The sequence below is a fragment of the Bidens hawaiensis genome, unplaced genomic scaffold, assembly GCF_021521415.1.
Source record: "Bidens hawaiensis isolate Kalapana, Puna unplaced genomic scaffold, B.hawaiensis_p1.1 tig00012646_1, whole genome shotgun sequence".
NCBI classification, from domain to species: domain Eukaryota; kingdom Viridiplantae; phylum Streptophyta; class Magnoliopsida; order Asterales; family Asteraceae; genus Bidens; species Bidens hawaiensis.
Window position 1 is genome coordinate 60,363 of NW_027492046.1, and position 18,841 is coordinate 79,203.

An 18,841-nucleotide genomic window follows, 5' to 3' on the forward strand; every position below is an offset into this window, starting at 1 on the left:
CAAGTCGATAAAACTCGGGCGGTGGTAAAACCTAAACATCGAGGCAGAAATTCAATGCGAATTCGGTTGGCTTTGGTTACGCGTGTTATTGTGTTGGGACAAAAGCCAAAAATAAAACAAAAATTATGATAATTAAGGGTGACCAATGGGGCAGTGTCAGTCAGTAAAACTCAAGTATTGGTAAAACCTGACTGTTGTCGATCCTGGGTGTTAAGGCGATCAGTATATGCAAATTCAACAGTTTCCGTCACACTCTTTACGGTACCGAAACTAAAACAAAAAAAATCAATATTCGTTTGGTTTTCGTCACATTTGTTACGATGCTGGAACTAAAACAAAACGCGACGAGTATTTTCCATCACAGTTCATTACCATATTGGAATTAAAACAACACAATAACATGGGCCACTAAGGTTCTTTGCCACACCAAAGTTGTTGTATAATAATATACCTCAACATCTTTGTAAGTGTGCCACCACCATAATCTATGAGTCACTAAAAGGTATTTATTGTTGTTGCAACATCTCACAATTCTAAACCAGGTTTTACTTTTACCAGTCGAAATCTGTGATATTGACTTTCATTGTTACGCGGGTCATGCGACTGACTTATCGTGAACCCCATCACCTACTTATTAACTTAATCTTTCTTTGACCAGTCTTCTCTCTCTACACATATACAATATTATACATACATACATACATGCCCATTAATATTACACACAAATATATACAAACACACACATTTGTCTCTAAAAGTAAGAACCTTTCCGTGATAACCGTAATATTATTATTCCACATTCTAAACCTTTGAATATCAACCACGTGCTACTGGGTTTTCTTTTCTTTTCTTTTACTTGTTCACATAAATCAAAATCAAACACTCGGTTTCTAAACTCTCTCTTTTTCTTTATTCTAGTCAAGCATTTATCTAAGCTCCCTCAAAAATATATAAAAATATTTTTTTTTTTAATTTTTATCCCTTTTTGTACGGCCAGGGGGTCCTTTATAAATAGGTGACAACAGGGGTTTGTTCATAATCATCATTCTTTTCATAAAGAGCTCAGAGCTTGAAATCTTGAAATTTAGCCTGGAAATCAAGAAACCAAGCATTTGGATTAAAGGTCTTGCCTTTATTGATTGTAAGCAACTCTTTTTCAAGATTTTCCATTTATTTGATTATATTTAAACTTTCCCTTAATGGATTTGGTTTAGACTTTAGATTGATTAATCATGTTTTTTTTTTTTTTGGTTTAAATTAGATTTTATATATCTAGTGCAAGATTTTTCATGCTTTTGGTTATATTTCAAGTTTCCCTTTTTGGGTCTGGTTTGCAATGATTAATCATGCATTGTGTGTGTGTGTGTTTTTTTTTTTTTTTTTGAAATTAGATTTTATAAATTTAGTGCAAGATTTTTGTCAGTTTAAACTCATAATATTTAATAAATAACCCTTATGTGTTTTTGTGTGCTAATGTGTTTTGATCTTCTTGTGATTATTATTATAATTCACTCATTTTGAAGAACATTGTGTGGTTTGACTTGGTCAAGTTTATTATTAATAATAAAATCTGATGAAAGTTTGAATCTTTTTATATGTTTTATGCAGAAATCTTGATTTCTTGTATGGGTTTATCCTTATCATTGTTAACATCAGCTTGGGAACAAATCTTGAACCATAGTTACTTAATCTTGCCATATGAACTTAATATGGGATCACAAACTAATCCCTTAAACGAATCCGAATCCGACTCCGAATCAGTATCTAAAGAACCCAAAGAGGAATCTTGTGTCGGTTTAAGTAAGAAGAATTCGATCGTTTTAAAGAACCGCGAACCGTTAAAGATAATGCTTGAGACCACACTTTCTTTCAAGAATCTAGTTCAGGACTTCAAGAAGCCAGAACCCGAAAAATTGAATATTAAACTGGGTGGGTTGACTTCTCCCGGGTCAACTGTCTTTGTTTCGCCTCGGCCCGTTAGCGAACTTAATGCTGCGGCTACTACGGTTCAGAAGATATACAAAAGTTATCGAACACGAAGAAATTTAGCCGATTGTGCTGTTGTTGTTGAGGAATTATGGTTAGTTTCCACCATTTTGGGCAATAGTTTGATTTTGACCGAAAAGTCAGAGTCAAAGTCAATGTTGGTTTTTCTTCTCCTTTTTTTTTCTGAATTTGGGTGATGTGTTGTAGGTGGAAGGCTTTGGATTTTGCAGCATTGGATCGAAGTTCGGTTTCGTTTTTCAACGTTGAGAAGCCCGAAACTGCGGTTTCGCGGTGGGCCCGGGCTCTAACTCGGGCTGCTAAAGTGGGAAAGGGTCTTTGCAAAAATGAAAAGGCTCAAAAGTTGGCCTTGCAGCATTGGCTTGAAGCTGTGAGTACTTGCCCACACAATCCAAATGATTTGATGTCAAAAAGTTTTAAACTTTAATAAAATTTCAAGTTATTTAGAAAATCTTTAAAAAGTTGATTTGTTTTAAAGCATGTGAATTTATCTAAAGAAAAAAAAAAAACCTTTAAAGAATTATTTTCTCAAGTTTCAAATACAAAATTGTCTCAAACTCATTGTTTGCTTGCAGATCGACCCACGACATCGGTATGGCCATAATCTGCACATTTACTATGATCTATGGTTCAAAAGCGAAAGCAGTCAACCTTTCTTCTATTGGTAAGTTTATTTAACCAAATGTACAAGTTTTAAATCATGTTTCTAGACATAATACAACTACTTAGCAGAGTTTAAAGACAGATGACACGTTTGTATTATTAGGAAAAATTTGTATGTATCATTCTAAATTTCATGACATTATATTTACATTTTCTAAAAAGTTTAAAAAATCACATCATCCTTTGTAAACTCTAAAAATATCATATTAATCCATTCCTTATTAAAATCTATAAAATCAATATTTATAAGGAAGCAAAAAATTGGGTCAAAGTAGGTATTTTTGCATTCACTTCATCTACTATGCATGTGACAACTTATATGGTCAAACCATAAGAAAAACAATCATATTAGATACCTACCAATATGAAGTTTGACTGGTCATAGGGTCAACAAACACCTTCTAATTCTGCCTATTATTTAAGTTTAATAGACCCTTAATGGTTTTGTATTTTTGCATATATGAAGGTTGGATGTTGGAGATGGTAAAGAAATGAATGCCGAAAAATGCCCAAGGTTCCGCTTACAACATCAATGCATAAAATATTTAGGCCCGGTAAGTTTCCTTTTCGTCAACTTATTATATCATCTTTATTTACTATATGTTACTAAACGATGACATTTAATTAAACAGAACGAACGCGAAGCGTATGAGGTGATAGTAGAAAACGGAAAGCTCATTTATAGACAAAGTCGTTCGCTTTTGGAAACCGTTGAAGGTTCTAAATGGATCTTTGTTCTTAGTACTTCGAAAAACTTGTACGTTGGCCAAAAACAAAAAGGCTCGTTTCAACATTCAAGTTTTCTAGCCGGTGGGGCCACCACTGCTGCCGGTAGATTGGTGGCCCATGGCGGCATTCTTGAGGTACAAGTCGTTAATGCCTAAGTACAATTCGACATCCAAAGTTTAAATTTTTAACCATTTGTTATATTTTCTTTAGGCTATTTGGCCTTATAGTGGCCACTACCTCCCAACAGAAGAAAACTTTAGGGACTTTATTAGCTTCTTAGAGGAAAATAATGTTGATCTCACAAATGTTAAGGTACATTTTATTATTTTAATATTTTATCCTTTGCGCATTGTGAACTTGTACACCGGTGCATCAACATGTTTGACATTATATTCATAATATTCGTGGCGTGTTAACTTGTGTAGAAATGCTCGGTTGATGACGATGACGTGGGCTTTTCGTTTAAGGTCACGCAGCCCGAAACCAAGCCCAAACCCCTAGTAATTCCACGTGCAAGACCGCAAGAAATCTTTTGTACACCAGACAAAGCAGAACGTGCAACCACGCCCACTTTTGCTCAAGGGCCCATCTCGGCCCGTTTTCAAGAAGCTAACCGCGTTTCTAGCAAGTGGGCCTCAGGAATGGGGCCACGTATCGGCATTGTTCGGGATTACCCAACCGAGCTACAATTCAGGGCCCTCCAACAAGTTCATTTATCTCCACGCATCTCACCCGGGAACTTTGGGCCAATCCCGTCGCCCCGGCCCAGCCCGGGTATGAGACTCTCTCCAAAGATCTCTTATATGGGCCTCCCCAGCCCTAGGACTCCAGTAGCTGCCAGCTAAGCAACACTTTTGGTTGTGGGTCCCTTTTGATCTTGACATTTTAATAAAGTAGGTGACCCAAAGAAAAAAAAAAGAATCTTTTAATTAATATTTAATATCTTGATTATTTATTAAATTTGTTGAAACATATATAATAAAGGTTGGTAGGCTGATCTAATGACATTGTAGTATGTCTTTTTGACTAATCAGATAATTGATATATTTTATTTTAATTTTATTACCTGTGATCACGGGTTGGATTATTGGTTCCTTTTCTTATTTTAATCAATTATTTCTATATTAAAAGCCAATTTTCATCAATTTTAGTAACTAAGTTTTATTTTAAAATTATTGAATCAAATGTAAGTAGAGAACCATGTAAAACACATATATAACCTGTTTATGTGTTTTAGCTGCAATTTACAAGACAAATATGTAACAAGTGACCACAAAAGTCATAGGGAGCCCCGCGACGAGACTAACAGGGCCCACCAATGTCAGACACAATACGATAAGACACAATTACAGACACAACACGATAAGACACAATTACATATGATGCTAGACAATAGACACAAACGCGACATAAGAATTAATCATATCAATTTTTTTTCCAAAAAATGAAACGTTTTTAAAAGACACAACAAATAATATGTATATGTACTGAAACAAAAATCATAAAAAGTTCATTAAAGTATTAAGTATACATTAATACATAAAGTATCCTTAACATAATGACAAATTTATAAAAGTGTTCATTAATACATAACATATTTTAATAGAAAATATTTTTAACCTAAAAATATAAACAGGTTATTAGTAGATTAACAGGTGTTCAACACTTTAACCTGTTAATACACGAATTTAAGCAGGTCTTATACAAGTCGATTTGTTCCATATAATCTTTTGAGTTCAAACCCAAACCTATTAATATATGTGACAAAAAACAGTCAGCCTTACATATAAGTGTCATCTACTTAAAATTGTTATGTATAATATTTATTGTACTTTAAAATTTATTTGATTTTCGGTTCCATTACTTCTATTTTTGGGCTTTGATTTGGTCCTCATATGTTAGATAGGAACTTGATTCACACTTCATAGGACTAGATGTCAATTTTGATTCTAGTCAATTCACAAAATAATTCAAATATAATTTATTTTAGTCAAAGTCAATTCAAATATATTGAATGGACTATACAAATAAGTTAATTGTCACGTATATTTGGGGTTTCAAGTATTACGTGGAATATATCATCAATTTTTTTTACAACTTTTTGGTAGGCAAATTGCATATTAACTTAAACTAAATCATGAGAAGTGTAACCAACTTTAAAAGAAAAAAAGAAAAGAGTTTCACATTTATTATCTTATGTGGTTAACATTAAATAATAACAGAGTTTCATAATTGTTCAAATTAACTTAAACTGAAAGCAGGATTATCACTGGTTGTAACCAAGATTCGTATATATGTTGCATTAAGAAAATTTAATTTTGTAAAAGGTTAACATTTATATTTATAAAAAAGCATCACATGGCTGGAACATGTTATAAAAGTTGAGTGACTTTAGATAGAACATAAATTCTTTTAATAACTTTAACAATACACGTAGAAACTTAGTTCATGTTTGATAGTCGTTTTTCCTTTCTAAAAGACTAAAACCAATAGAACTATAAAATTATATCGAATTGTTTATAGATTTATCAAATATTTGATATTTCGTGAACTCTTGTTATTAAACAACTTAGCGTGTTAATAGATCTAATTAAAATTATTGTCCACCCTCCTCACTTTTTACTTGTTACACGGGCTCTAAGTTATAATTTCTGTAATATCTTCTATTTTCATACTGAAAGACAAAAAAAACTCTTAGCATTTAAAGAGGATACAATAAAAATATTTAGTACTAGTTATAATAAGTTGGCATTTCCTGGTACACCCCTAACACCCCTCCTGATCAAAACAAAGACACACATTATCAACACCATAAGCATCAATCAAAATCATCAATATTCCAACATCATTTTCATACTTCATTACCAACATCAAATTAACAAATCCCATTTTGCAACTTTTCTCGCTTGCGGTACAAGCCGAAAAACCAAACTTTACGACAAAAACACCATGCAACATACGGTCCTGTCGGGTCAGGTCATGATCTAAAATGATAAACCATCTTCGAGTATCCATCTTTAATCCACCTAAAGCTTTTCCTGATTGACCCTTTGACCTTTCCTTCAACAGCATATGCATTGTAGCCAGCAATCCTTTTCTTTCTCAGCAATTTGGGTTCCGTCAACCTCCACATTCTGGATATCGACTTTGCAACGCTTGGATCATTGTTTTCGATCTGGATTTGTGATGACAATGATTGGTGGGTATTGTATGCTTCTATTTGCATTGTCTTGTCGTTGTAAGACTTCGAACTCGAATCTTCCATTTGGGTTTCCGTGATTCATTCATCTCTATCTCTCTCTTTATAATTGGCATAAAGTGAAAAGTTATGGGTATCATGGTGGATGGTGTGGGGATCAATGGATACATTCATGTGAATGTGTGGATTTAAGATGATTCTTGTGTCTACAAAGTCATATTTTATTTGTAAAAGTATGAAGTAGCATAATTTTATTTTATCAAGCAAATATAATTCAACTTGAGTGTCGTGTGACAGTTTAACAAAACTAAACTCTTGTGGCAGAAACCCAAATCGAGCTACCACTAAGCCAGAAAGCCCAAACAAAATTGAAGTGTGTTTCGACCAGACGAGTTGCTGGTGTGACTGGTTTCATACCAACACGTGGTTATTCTTTTTTTAAAGTCGGTCCGACCAATGGACCAGACAATCTGGTTATTAGAATATTAATTCCAACAGAGCTGATTATCAACAGAGCAACATATGCTATGAATTTGTGAAACACTATGTTACTATTAACAAGTTCGAGACCAACAACGCCTGATGACAGGTCGATGGCTAACAGTTAAGTAGTTAACTGACACCTACCATCACAAGACCCGAAGACACACATTACATGATTACCACTGGATTGATTTCACATTAAACTTGCTACAAAATTGCTTTCTAAGAACAAGGAGAATCGGCTAAAATTCACTTGGTACTATTCACCTTTTGGTTCATGACGTCATGATAGTAGAGTAATACGCACATTGGTTGACCAAGAATGCTAAAGATGCACCAGAAGATTATGTTCCCCACCTGCAATCAAGTTTCGTAATTAGACCACAATTCATGGTCAACGAGAATATGATAAGTCGATAATTAAAGAGAAACGGTATGAGATACCATTGAGTTTTGGAACTTGTTCTGCAAGTAATTCGTCAGTAAGACCAGCGGTACCTGTCATTAGGATGGCAAATGGTTAAGTCACAGTTTCAAGTTTCAACCTGTTATGGCTTGTTACACAAAATAACCCAACCCGACCCACCCATTTTGCTAGGTACGGTTTTAGATGCTGATATAACGTATAAATGTATAACCGACACATGAAGCGAAAAAGGGAAGGGAGAACATTACCTGAATCATGATCCCGATAAAGGCCCAAAATTTGAAAATGTGGCAGGGAACAGCAATACAAAGCTTTAAAAAATAGAAAACAAAATTAAAAAGTATTCATTGCAAATGCTATGCGACTAAAGTAAAAGACTAAAGAGATGAATGTACCTCATGGAACACAGCAGACATGAAAAATGCAATCAAGATGGCAGAACCCTGAATCCAAGGGACGGCACAAAGTTAATTATATATTATGAAAAACAATTATATAGAAACATCAAGTGAAGGGTAACTATATTCTTCTAAGCATGAAATGATACATAATTTAGACAACAAATCATTACCCTAAGTATCCCATTACGCAAGCATGGAAAATACAGATGCCTTACAATCCATTTATGAACAGGCTGCAAGAATTTATACAGGATATGTTATATAATGTATGTCTATGTGTATTCGTGTGTGAATAAAAGCTAAAAGATGGTGGAATTTAATTTTGAAGCTGCTCACCATATTCCATAGTCTCCAGTACTACAGCCGCACCAATGGAGAAAGTATGCAAAGAAGTAAATTAGCAAACAATATTTGAATATAATAATAATAATAATAATAATAATAATAATAATAATAAAATGGTAAGTAGGTCACACCTCTTCAATAGTTTGTGCGTTCCACCAATCTTTATAAAACTCGCGATCTCCAAAACGAAGAAGCTCAGCAAGTATATTCAACCTATATTATAGTAATGCATTATGCATGTAAATGTGACTAGATGATGATGAACAAAAGCTATCACTAGAGTGATAAAAGCAGCAAATACTTACCAAAGGTGAAAAAAGCAGAACATACAGAGCCAAACATATAAATTTGGAACTGAAAGCTTTAAAACCCGCTCAATTGCATATAAAATGTCTCCTTGCAGTGGATGTCGAGAGTTTTTGACAATTGGGTTGATATACTGTGGATAAGATATACCATATTAGTTTGAAATGATTAGGTAGTGTTTGGGAAGCAAAGAAAGTACAAACTAAAAAGGTGTAACATCCTTAAAAAGACTGACTTGTTCTATGATGAATCCCATGAACCCTGTAAATGTTACCAGCTTGATCAGTTGTCGTAACACCCAACCCTTTCGAATAAACGCAGTCCGCGGGTAGTTTACCTACAAGTGAAATGCCTCAATATGATAGCAATAATAATATTAACAACAATCCAAATAATTCAAATAAAAATACTAATGGTGAAGGCTGAGTATTTTATACCTGGTAACACAAAGTAGGAGCAACTATGAAATAAACCAAGCTATTGAAGTCCACGTCATAAAATAACTCAATTTTTTTGGACTCCGCTTCTCCCTAGAAACATAACATATATGCATGTACATTAGAAAAATAAAAGCATTCCCATAGGGACATAGGGTACAATTTGAGATGTTTTGGCAAAACATGATTGATTTGTGATGAAATCCTAAATATATCCTATTAACTTACCTTATCACTTGAATTTACAAGGGACCGCATGTCGTAATTTGTATGTACAAAGGATGTCAACTTTAACCAGTTAATGCAAGCACACAGCATCAATGTAACACCTGACAGAACAGCTGAACCAGACCTGCATAGGTTTGAAGTTTGAACAACCACATGAGAATGCATGTCTTGCATAAACAAGTCTCAACTTCAACTGCGGGCTTTCATATACATCGATTGATTCTATTATGTATAAGCCTTAAAATTGTATATTTGAAAAAAACACAATAGTATGTGTGGTAACTTCAATTCATTCGTAAAGTAGACAAGCTATACTGCTAAAGATAGGACTTTTATTTAATATTTACAAATGACTATCCGATAACAATAATGAAAACTAGGTTAACTATTTCAAAAAGCACAAAACATACTTGTAGCATTTAAGGGTGTAAACAAACTGACCTCAAAATCACGAAAACTGGATACAGAATTGCGGTTGTAGTTATTATAACATGGAGAGTAATTACAAACTACAAAAGATCATATTTAATTAGTTTCTGTCAAATTAAAAAAATTTCCGCAAGGCAATAGAAAACAGTTCACTTACAGGGTCCGATATACGCTTTTTCCAAGCTAATTTCTCAACAATGTATGCAGCAAGAGGGAAGAGCAGAAGAGACAAGCTGCAAGATCAGTAATCAACGCATCCATACAAAGTACTAAAATAGTGTAATTATTTCTTTTATAGCTTTTACAAAAATGACTAAAAAGGTATACTACCAGCACATCAGAAGTGGCCACTCTCTTAATGATCTTGAACTGAACCAAAAATTGGAATTGATCAACAATCCATACTGCAAATATAGCGATAACACACATGATTTACATAATAGTATAAGCTGACATCGATATCCAAATATAAAAACAACATGGGCTTACCTTCATCAGATTCTCAATGATGAGCCTACTGTTTACAGCAACAAGCACAACTATGCAAAGGTTAAAGAGGCCTGCATGACTCTGCCAGAGGTTTCTAGTTAGCCGTTTCAGTTATGTCTTGTGTAACTAAAAGTAATAGTATAATAATAAGGCTATGTTGATAAAAAAAATCAAAAGAACACAAAGAATAAAACCAGCTATCCAAATATGGAACCATGTCACAGTCTCACCTCCGGAAAAGTTGTTTACATTCTCAATGGCTTGATCCCCATAATCACTCATCTCAAGTGTTTCACAAATTGGATGTTAATAATAAAGAGAAACATGCCTTTTTGTTAGCATAACATGAACGGAAAACAGCACGCTAATTATCAAAGCTACATGGGTAGGTGCATCAGAGTCCATGATACAATGGTTTTAATCATGAGCTAAACCTGGCTCAACGTGTGTTTCAAACTAAAAGACCAATAAAGGTGCATGCTACACTAAACTTCCAAATTATTATGCTTCCTTCATCTTTAACTTTAGTTCCCAAAAGGCAGAATCATCCAAATTTGTGTAGTTATTAGGCATTAGCTAACATGGGAAATGTCAATACTAGCATCAAGTGTGAACCTGTCACAGCTAATTTCATCTTTCAAAGAACTCAACTTTAGTTCTTTTTACAATTTATTCATATAATTATCCTATTGACCAGATCAAATTTGGCATGAAAAACATCATATTTACAACGAAGTATACTCCTGAAACCTAGCCTTTGCTAGACAAAAGCAATAGCACTATTCAACTAATCATTCCACGCTTACTTAGACTTTAAAAATAAACTTCAGTTCATACTCTTCCACCTAACCTATGAGCCAGGACAATATTATCTACCAAGACTAACCGAAACACTCTAAGCCAGCATTCTCCACTTCTTTTCAGTTCAAATCTATAAACAGACCGTAACTCTCAACCGGTATGCATTTTATAGTTAAAAGCAAAAAAAGCAACTACCATTTATCTGTAGCTACTATAGATTAGTCATCACTATATCTTAACAGTAGTTTAGAGCTATCATTATTGCTATTTTTGTGTATTTGTTTGTTCTAATTCTCTTAACCTCACTTTATCTCATTAGGTAAGTTTGTTAGTTTAGTTTAATTAAACAAAATTAAAGTCAAATTCAAAGCTACCAAAACATCCTTTTCATATCAATAATCACAATGAATCAATACGTATTACATATATATATACACACACACACACACACACAATGAAAATCAAAAGTAATTATTAATTAATTAGCAAGTTAACAATAATAATAATAAAGAAACAAAGCAAGCACAAGTAATGCAACACAGTATCACCACCGATCTCTTCCTTGCCATTACTATTACTAGTATTAGTAGTAGTATCGGATTTGAGAGTCGTTCGGCATCGAATCTCGGTGCGAATATCGTTGGTGGATTCGCCGATATTAGGCGGATCTAACAACGCCATTGCTGATTAATAGCTAATTGCGTCAAATGAAAGCGGTAGTTACAAGTGAAGTAAGAGTGAGATCAAATTGAAATTGAGGAATGAGTTGAGATGATGCACAGACATAGGATTGGATTGGATTGGGGGAGAACAGGCGGTTGGTTGGTTTATTGGATTATTTGGAAAGGAAACTAAATCGTATCTCTATGTATCTATATATCATATATATATATACACACACACAAGCCGGTGGTGAGTGATGATGAAAATGTACGTGTGAGATAAGTGTCACCATTGTACTTTTTTTTTTTAAGGTCAAACTCAGATTTATGTTATGCTCAAAATTAGTATAAAACGCTCAAAATATTATTCACACGACACTTAAGTTTTATGTTTATGTTTATGTTTATGTTCATTGATTATAGTAACAATTATTGCTTTTTTTTACGAATTTATCATTTCAGTTTCTTTCTTTTGTATTCACAACTAGTTCTAACAAATATTGAAAGATTCATCGGTATTTATATAAAATAGTTAATATTATCTTAAATTACTATAATGTCGGTGCCACAAAAGATATAACCAGTTGTCCATGTGATAGGTTCTTGTTAGAAGTGTAAAGAACTGATTTGGACTCGCCAACCCGATTTATAACCCGACCTAGTTCTCCCAATGAAATTATTTGCCCCATGCTGGTTGAACCCAACCCAACCCGCCCGTTCATTGTTTCGATCCTTGAAACTTGTTTAGACCTAAACCAATAAAAAAATGTGGCAAAAAATAGATTTAAAAGAATCTTGTTTCAATACTAGTTTATGGTTTTATGTTGGTACCGTAAATACCACTATAATTCATGTTGGTTCACCATTGAACGCGTGAGTTTTTTTATTTTTGTTGTACAAATATATTAATTTGTTGTATTTTTTAACTTTAAATTTCATTACAGTGCTTAATCCAATACCAAACTACTGGCTTTAACAATCATCTACACGCCATTTTGGCATAGCCTTTTATTATATCATAATACGGTATTCTCAACAAATCTTTTAAATTTTTATGAGAGAGTTTTTAAAATTATATAATAGTTATGATTGGTTGTGAATGAGAAAAAAAAAATTAATAATTTTTTATAAATATGTGAAAATTTTGTTTGCCATTATTTACTAGTTATTCGAAGTTACATTCTTTTTCATATTGTAAGTTAAGGTGTTGCGGATTGCTTCACAATTGCGTCTTATTGTTTTATATATTAAGTTAAATCGCCGACTTTGGAATATATTCTTCTTATCTTAGGTTGAGACTTTGTTTTCATACTTCTTAAAAAAAATTCTTGTCAATTAAATTAAATAAAACATTTCTAAAATAGTATATTGTATTACAAAATTTTAATCTTTGATTTATTAGCAACTTCACTACCCAATAAATAATGTTCCTTTTCACGGTTTAAGTTGAGGGGAAATTACGGTAAATACTTTTATAAGTTATAAACGGGTTTATGAATTTTACTTAAAGTAAGGTTTATGACAAGATCTTAATTAGTTATTGCGCGACATGCATGTGTGTATCAAGAGTGATAATCTTGTTAAGCTGACAGATTAACAGGTTGTATAAATCAATCTTAATAGAATCCATATTATTTATTTGCATAAAAAACATTAGCCTAACTTAGGAATACTTAAGTTTGTGTAACCAGAACTTGATGTGTATAACCCGTTTAAATTGATATGTGGTCAGTTTAAACCTTGAGCATATCCGGGTTTTCATCCTACCATGTGTTACACTAAACAGTTCTGCTTTGTGCTGGCACGACTGTCAAATGTAGCTAGCGGTTTGGTCTCCCGAGTGGAACGCCCAAGCCAAACTCTCAAAGCAGGCGTGGGCCCGGTTAAAATAGCATAGTCTGGCCAAAGTGAGGCAACGAGGCTCTTTAAAATTGAAGAGTGCGGTAGCCTAAATACAAGAAAATCGTCGTTTAAAAAAAATATAAATATAAATATAAAAGGAGTTTCCAAAATTGAAAGTTTGAAACTACTACTACTACTACTAATAATAATAATAATAATAATAATAAATTAATAATAGAGTGTCCAAATTTGAAAATAATAATAATAAAAATAAGAAAAAAGGAGTGTCCAACTTTGAAGTTAACGGTAGCGGTGTAGTTGCCTACATCTAAGGACATAATGGGCGGGCAAGGTATCGGTAATCTCAGTCTCATATCTATTTGTAAAACCGTATCCTATACTTGGCCCATTACTCGTCAAGTATCAAACATATATGTGGGTATCGGGTATACTCGTTAGGATTTTCAAATACACTTTTTTTACCATTATAATTCTTTCATACCTTTTATGCATATAAAAACTATCACAAATTAAAATATGATAGACTACACTACACGTTACAATAAATAAATAATATCATTATAATTTATATAATACATATATAAATCAATTATTACATATTCTAAAAGAAAAAGAAATATTTTTATATGAATTTATTAAAATGAAGCATTAATAGAAAAGATTTAAGGGAAATAAATTAAAATTTAAAAATTTCAGGTACATGGGCATGTGATTTTGAGTATTCGGGTTGGGTATCATCTAATCTCATATCCGTCCCATACCCACGAAAAATTTTAAATTCTAATCATATACCCGCATCGGTTTCAGGTACAACATGTTTACATGGAATGTTTGTCAAAGCTTTTATAAGATAAGTGTATGTATAAGTAAAACTGGGCACAATAACCTAACTTATGCCAAAATATTATAAGTACGATAGTCGATAATAATAATAACGATGATGATAGCATACGTCTTAGGTGCAACTTTCAAGTTAAATTAATGTGGAATTTAAGTCATGACACATTGACAGTTTCATTTACTATCACTTACTTTTAAGTTAATTATCTATTTCAACAACTACTTTTTATGTATGTCTATTATACGTATTTCACATTTATTCTTATATTAATCAGTTAAAACTGTAAATTTAGAATGAAGCCAAAACGCAATCACCACTTTGGTGTGGTGTGGTGTGGTGGTCAGAAGTTTTATCTTAGGCTCATCTAAGGATTTATTTTGTTTGGCAACACGGGTTCGAATCCATTCATGTGCCATATATCCTGGTTTAAGTAGGGTGAAGCATCACTAAGTGGATTAGGCCTTACAACATCGAACCTCCCTGAGAGTTTTACACTGGTGTTCTTCGTTAAAGAAAAACATGAAGCCAAAAAATTAGCACCACTTCAAAAAACAAAAAGAAAAAAAAACACGACGCCAAAATAATCCAGCTATTTACTTAAAAAATCACACTTTTAATAGAATAAAAAAGTTTCGGGTCAAAAAAGAAAAATAAGGCCTGATTTAAAATACACGTTATTAAACATTTAAACTAACTAAAATGAATACGAACATGCATACTCTTGTCAGTTTAACTTTAACCAGACAAACAATTAAAGCAAACGAATTATCTTGTGCGTGTTCGTCTATTAAAAATACGAGCTTGTTTCATATTCGTGTTTATTTATATTCATTTCTTCTTATTCTAAACAAACGGTTCAGATATATAAAAAACAAACCCGGACCCATAAGATATTAGCAACCATTACTTGAAAGAGAATCTATTAATTCATGAAACTTTTACAGAGAATCTATTACTTTGTAAAAGCTGCACTTTTAAAGTGAATTTATTGCTATATGAAAATAACTACACTATTTTGGAAAGAATCTATTGCTTCATGAAAATAACTTTATCAAACAATAAAGAGCTTAAAAAATAAAATCTTTATAGCATTCTAAGCAAATAAACATACAAAAGCAAATTACACAAGATAAATATTAAATAATAAAGAAATCCATACACTTCTAGGCCAGAAGAGTGCAAACATAAGTTCAAGATAATCTTATAACACCACAAGTCATAACAATATCAAATAACTTAAAACAACCAAAACCCATAGTAGACTTCAAAAAACAGGTTCTAACTTTTGTTCTTGCATACTTTTTAACAAAACAAACCAACCAAACCGAACATTTCAAAATCTTTCCTAAATAAGATCAGCAACATTAGACGGCAATTCCTCGACCACCACGTTATAAAACTTCTGGATATCCGCAAGCATCCGTTCATCATCCAGCGTCACAAAATTAATCGCGACACCCTTTCTCCCAAACCGACCACTTCGTCCAATACGATGAAGATAGTTTTCGGGTTGCGTTGGAAGATCATAGTTGATCACGAGCGACACTTGTTGCACATCAATCCCACGAGCCAGGAGATCGGTGGTGATTAGAACACGTGAAGAGCCTGATCGAAACTCCCGCATGATGATGTCACGGGTGTTCTGGTCCATGTCACCGTGTGTGGCGGAAACTGTGTGGTCACGGCTACGCATTTTGTCGGTCAACCAGTCAACCTTTCGTCGGGTGTTGACGAAAATGACACTTTGAGTGATTGCTAAGGTTTCGTAAAGATCACACAGGGTTTCAAGCTTCCACTCTTCTTTTTCCACATTGACATAAAATTGTTTAATACCTTCTAAGGTTAACTCGTCACGTTTCACGAGGATTCTTACGGGCTTGTTCATGAACTTTCTGGTAATTTCTAGAGCTTCGGGTGGCATAGTTGCAGAGAACACACCTACCTGAACCTTTGACGGTAACAGCTGGAAGATATCATAGATCTAAAACAAAAGGAGAAATTTCAGCATTCAAAATGATTAAAAAATCATAATCTTTATTAATATAAAGAAAGAAAAAAACCTGATCTTTGAAACCTCTTGAAAGCATTTCATCAGCTTCATCCAACACAAACATTTTGATATAATCAGAACGTAACGATTGTCTCCTAAGCATATCAAAGACACGTCCAGGTGTACCAACAACAACATGGACCCCCGCGGAGAGAATGCGTTGGTCCTCACGAACACTGGTCCCACCAACACAAGCATGAACCTTAACACCAAGGTAGTCACCAAGGGCTCGCATGACTTTCTCAATTTGTTGTGCAAGTTCACGAGTTGGAGCTAAAACCAAAGCCTGACACTCGACTACACTGTAGTCAAGTTGTTGAAGAATACCAGAGCAGAAAGTTGCAGTTTTTCCTGTTCCTGACTGAGCTTGTTGGATGACATCAAGACCCTTGGTGAAAGGAACGATTCCCCTTTGCTGAATTGCTGATGGCTTTTCAAAACCTGAAGAAAAAACAAGTTAAAAAGTAACACAAAATTTTATAATCTTTCTTAAAACAAAATATGTACTAACCATATGCATAGATTCCTCTTAAAAGATTTTCTTGCAAACCCATAGCATCAAAGCTATCATACACCTCATCATATGATGTAAAAAAGTCTTGTCCATCGGTTGAAAGCCTGTAACAACAATAAAGTGTCATCAGCATGCAAAAAACGTGTTTTTAACCACTTAACCAATTGCTTCTTAGCATAGTATTTACCATCATCTGTGGTAGCTATTATTTCAAAAATAAAACTTACAACTCATTCATTTTCGAATCAAAGTGACGAGTGTCAAACTGGGAAGCTTCTGGTGCAACGCCTGCCATGACTGCAAAAATGAAGAACCGCAATTAATTCAACACCATTTAAGTAATTTCAACACCATTTAAGTTGTATAAAAAGCCTTACAAAACCAAAAAAATTGCCAATCTAAGTTGGATTGGAACTAACTGCTATTATGAAGGTCTTTTAACATTATAGACAGATGAACTGATTGTGATGAAGGCCTATTTATTTCCAACGATCTTATCTTTATAAACACATATGCCTATATATGTGTTACCATTTCGAGTGTGTGCTCTTTTATATTATTCTCAATGCATAACTGTTAGTAACTTTATGTCTATCTTGATAACTTATAGCGAAACAGTTATACATCGATACTAAAATAATCCAGCAAATACTCAAAAATAATAACACACATGATAAACAAATGTATTTATAAAGAAACGGCCATCAAACACAAAATAGCACTTGACCGCACTCAGTTCACCCTTCCGAAATCTTTACAAGATTGTCATCACAGCAGTTAGTCCAGAAAATCACTATAGTAGCAATTTTTTTTCAACTACCAGAACAAAATTTTTATCATATAAACACAAATACCCTTGGCATAAAAAAATAAGCTTATAAAATAAAAACACTAATCCTCAGGCATAAAAATATTATTAAAGTACTCAACACATTAATTCAACAGATTTTGACAACTAGGGGTTTAAACAAGCCAGGCAGCTCGCAAGCTACTTGAGATTTGCTTGCAAAAAAGCTTCTATCTTTTTTGAAAAACTAAACAAGCGCAAGCCTAAAAATAAGCTTGCTTAGTAAACAAGGCCGAGCTTATCAAGCTCAAGCCATCTCGCGAGCCTAAACAAGCCTGTGATTTGTTTCATTTTCATTTAAATGTTATGTATAAAATTATGATAAAATTAACTAACTAATGAATATTATGGTACATATGGATATAGAATTAAATAAATATTATAAAGAACAGAAAACTAAGAATGAATATATATGTGTGTGTGTGTGTGTGTGTAACTAATAAGCTCAAACTCAATAAACTACCACAAGCCGAGCTCCTATTAAAATAGAGCTCGAAACAAGACGAGCTCGAGCTCTTAAAATAGAGCTCGAGCTCGAGACAAGCGGAGCTCAAGCTCTCTGTGAGTTAAGCAAGCGAACTCGAGCTCGGACATGACTCGGCATGTTTACACCTCTAAGAATCAACACATACGGCATCTAACCTTTAGATTATGAATCATAGCTATAGCTATATATACTATACATCTACACCGATCTAGATCAAGCATCAATTCAAATCTCTAATACAAGCTACGTTACAACAATATATCGAAAATCATCCGTATAACTACATCAACTACACCGATCTACACGCAAACTCAGATCGAACAACAGATAGAGAAATTGATAACGAGTAAGTTAGGGATCTGTAGTACCTGAGATTGATTAATTGATTGATTGATGAAGAATATTAGGGTTTTCACAAACTCCTCTCTTGGTGAATGAAAGAAAAAGTTGTCTGCGTCTTTGTGATATACATCGTTACCCTACGTTTGCTTTTTTACGTTTATGACCATCGTACCCCTGCCTTTGTTTCTTTTATATAATCGCGACTTTCTTTTTGTGTTTATGTCACCGTACTCTTTAGTTTGGAGAGTAGGGTTGCCCCTCTCTAGTCTGACTATTGCTGGCTTTAGAGTTTGG

General features: G+C 33.5%; 3 protein-coding genes across 3 annotated transcripts; 1 reads left to right on the top strand and 2 right to left on the bottom strand.

Annotated features, from left to right (window-relative positions):
• The first annotated feature begins 1,607 nt into the window (after nucleotides 1-1,607).
• On the top strand, nucleotides 1,608-4,241 carry LOC143541765 (IQ domain-containing protein IQM1-like). The gene is made up of 7 exons (XM_077034499.1): nucleotides 1,608-2,080; nucleotides 2,194-2,374; nucleotides 2,580-2,668; nucleotides 3,134-3,221; nucleotides 3,300-3,530; nucleotides 3,607-3,708; nucleotides 3,822-4,241. The coding sequence occupies exons 1-7, from the start codon at nucleotides 1,626-1,628 to the stop codon at nucleotides 4,239-4,241; spliced, it is 1,566 nt and encodes a 521-aa protein (XP_076890614.1). The 5' UTR covers nucleotides 1,608-1,625.
• Nucleotides 4,242-7,117: 2,876 nt separating this feature from the next.
• Nucleotides 7,118-10,243, bottom strand: LOC143541766 (diacylglycerol O-acyltransferase 1-like). Its single transcript, XM_077034500.1, has 15 exons — nucleotides 10,141-10,243; nucleotides 9,982-10,055; nucleotides 9,809-9,884; nucleotides 9,664-9,731; nucleotides 9,223-9,346; nucleotides 8,995-9,087; nucleotides 8,793-8,894; nucleotides 8,557-8,690; nucleotides 8,383-8,464; nucleotides 8,243-8,263; nucleotides 8,077-8,139; nucleotides 7,901-7,948; nucleotides 7,754-7,816; nucleotides 7,523-7,576; nucleotides 7,118-7,435 (listed from the first exon to the last, which is right to left on the bottom strand). Exons 1-15 carry the CDS (start codon nucleotides 10,144-10,146, stop codon nucleotides 7,328-7,330), a joined length of 1,116 nt encoding a protein of 371 aa, XP_076890615.1. The 5' UTR covers nucleotides 10,147-10,243; the 3' UTR covers nucleotides 7,118-7,327.
• A 5,194-nt stretch (nucleotides 10,244-15,437) lies between these two features.
• LOC143541778 (eukaryotic initiation factor 4A-15) lies at nucleotides 15,438-18,614 on the bottom strand. The gene is made up of 5 exons (XM_077034508.1): nucleotides 18,574-18,614; nucleotides 17,099-17,168; nucleotides 16,869-16,975; nucleotides 16,368-16,798; nucleotides 15,438-16,288 (listed from the first exon to the last, which is right to left on the bottom strand). Exons 2-5 carry the CDS (start codon nucleotides 17,164-17,166, stop codon nucleotides 15,653-15,655), a joined length of 1,242 nt encoding a protein of 413 aa, XP_076890623.1. The 5' UTR covers nucleotides 17,167-17,168; nucleotides 18,574-18,614; the 3' UTR covers nucleotides 15,438-15,652.
• Between the last annotated feature and the right edge of the window lie 227 nt (nucleotides 18,615-18,841).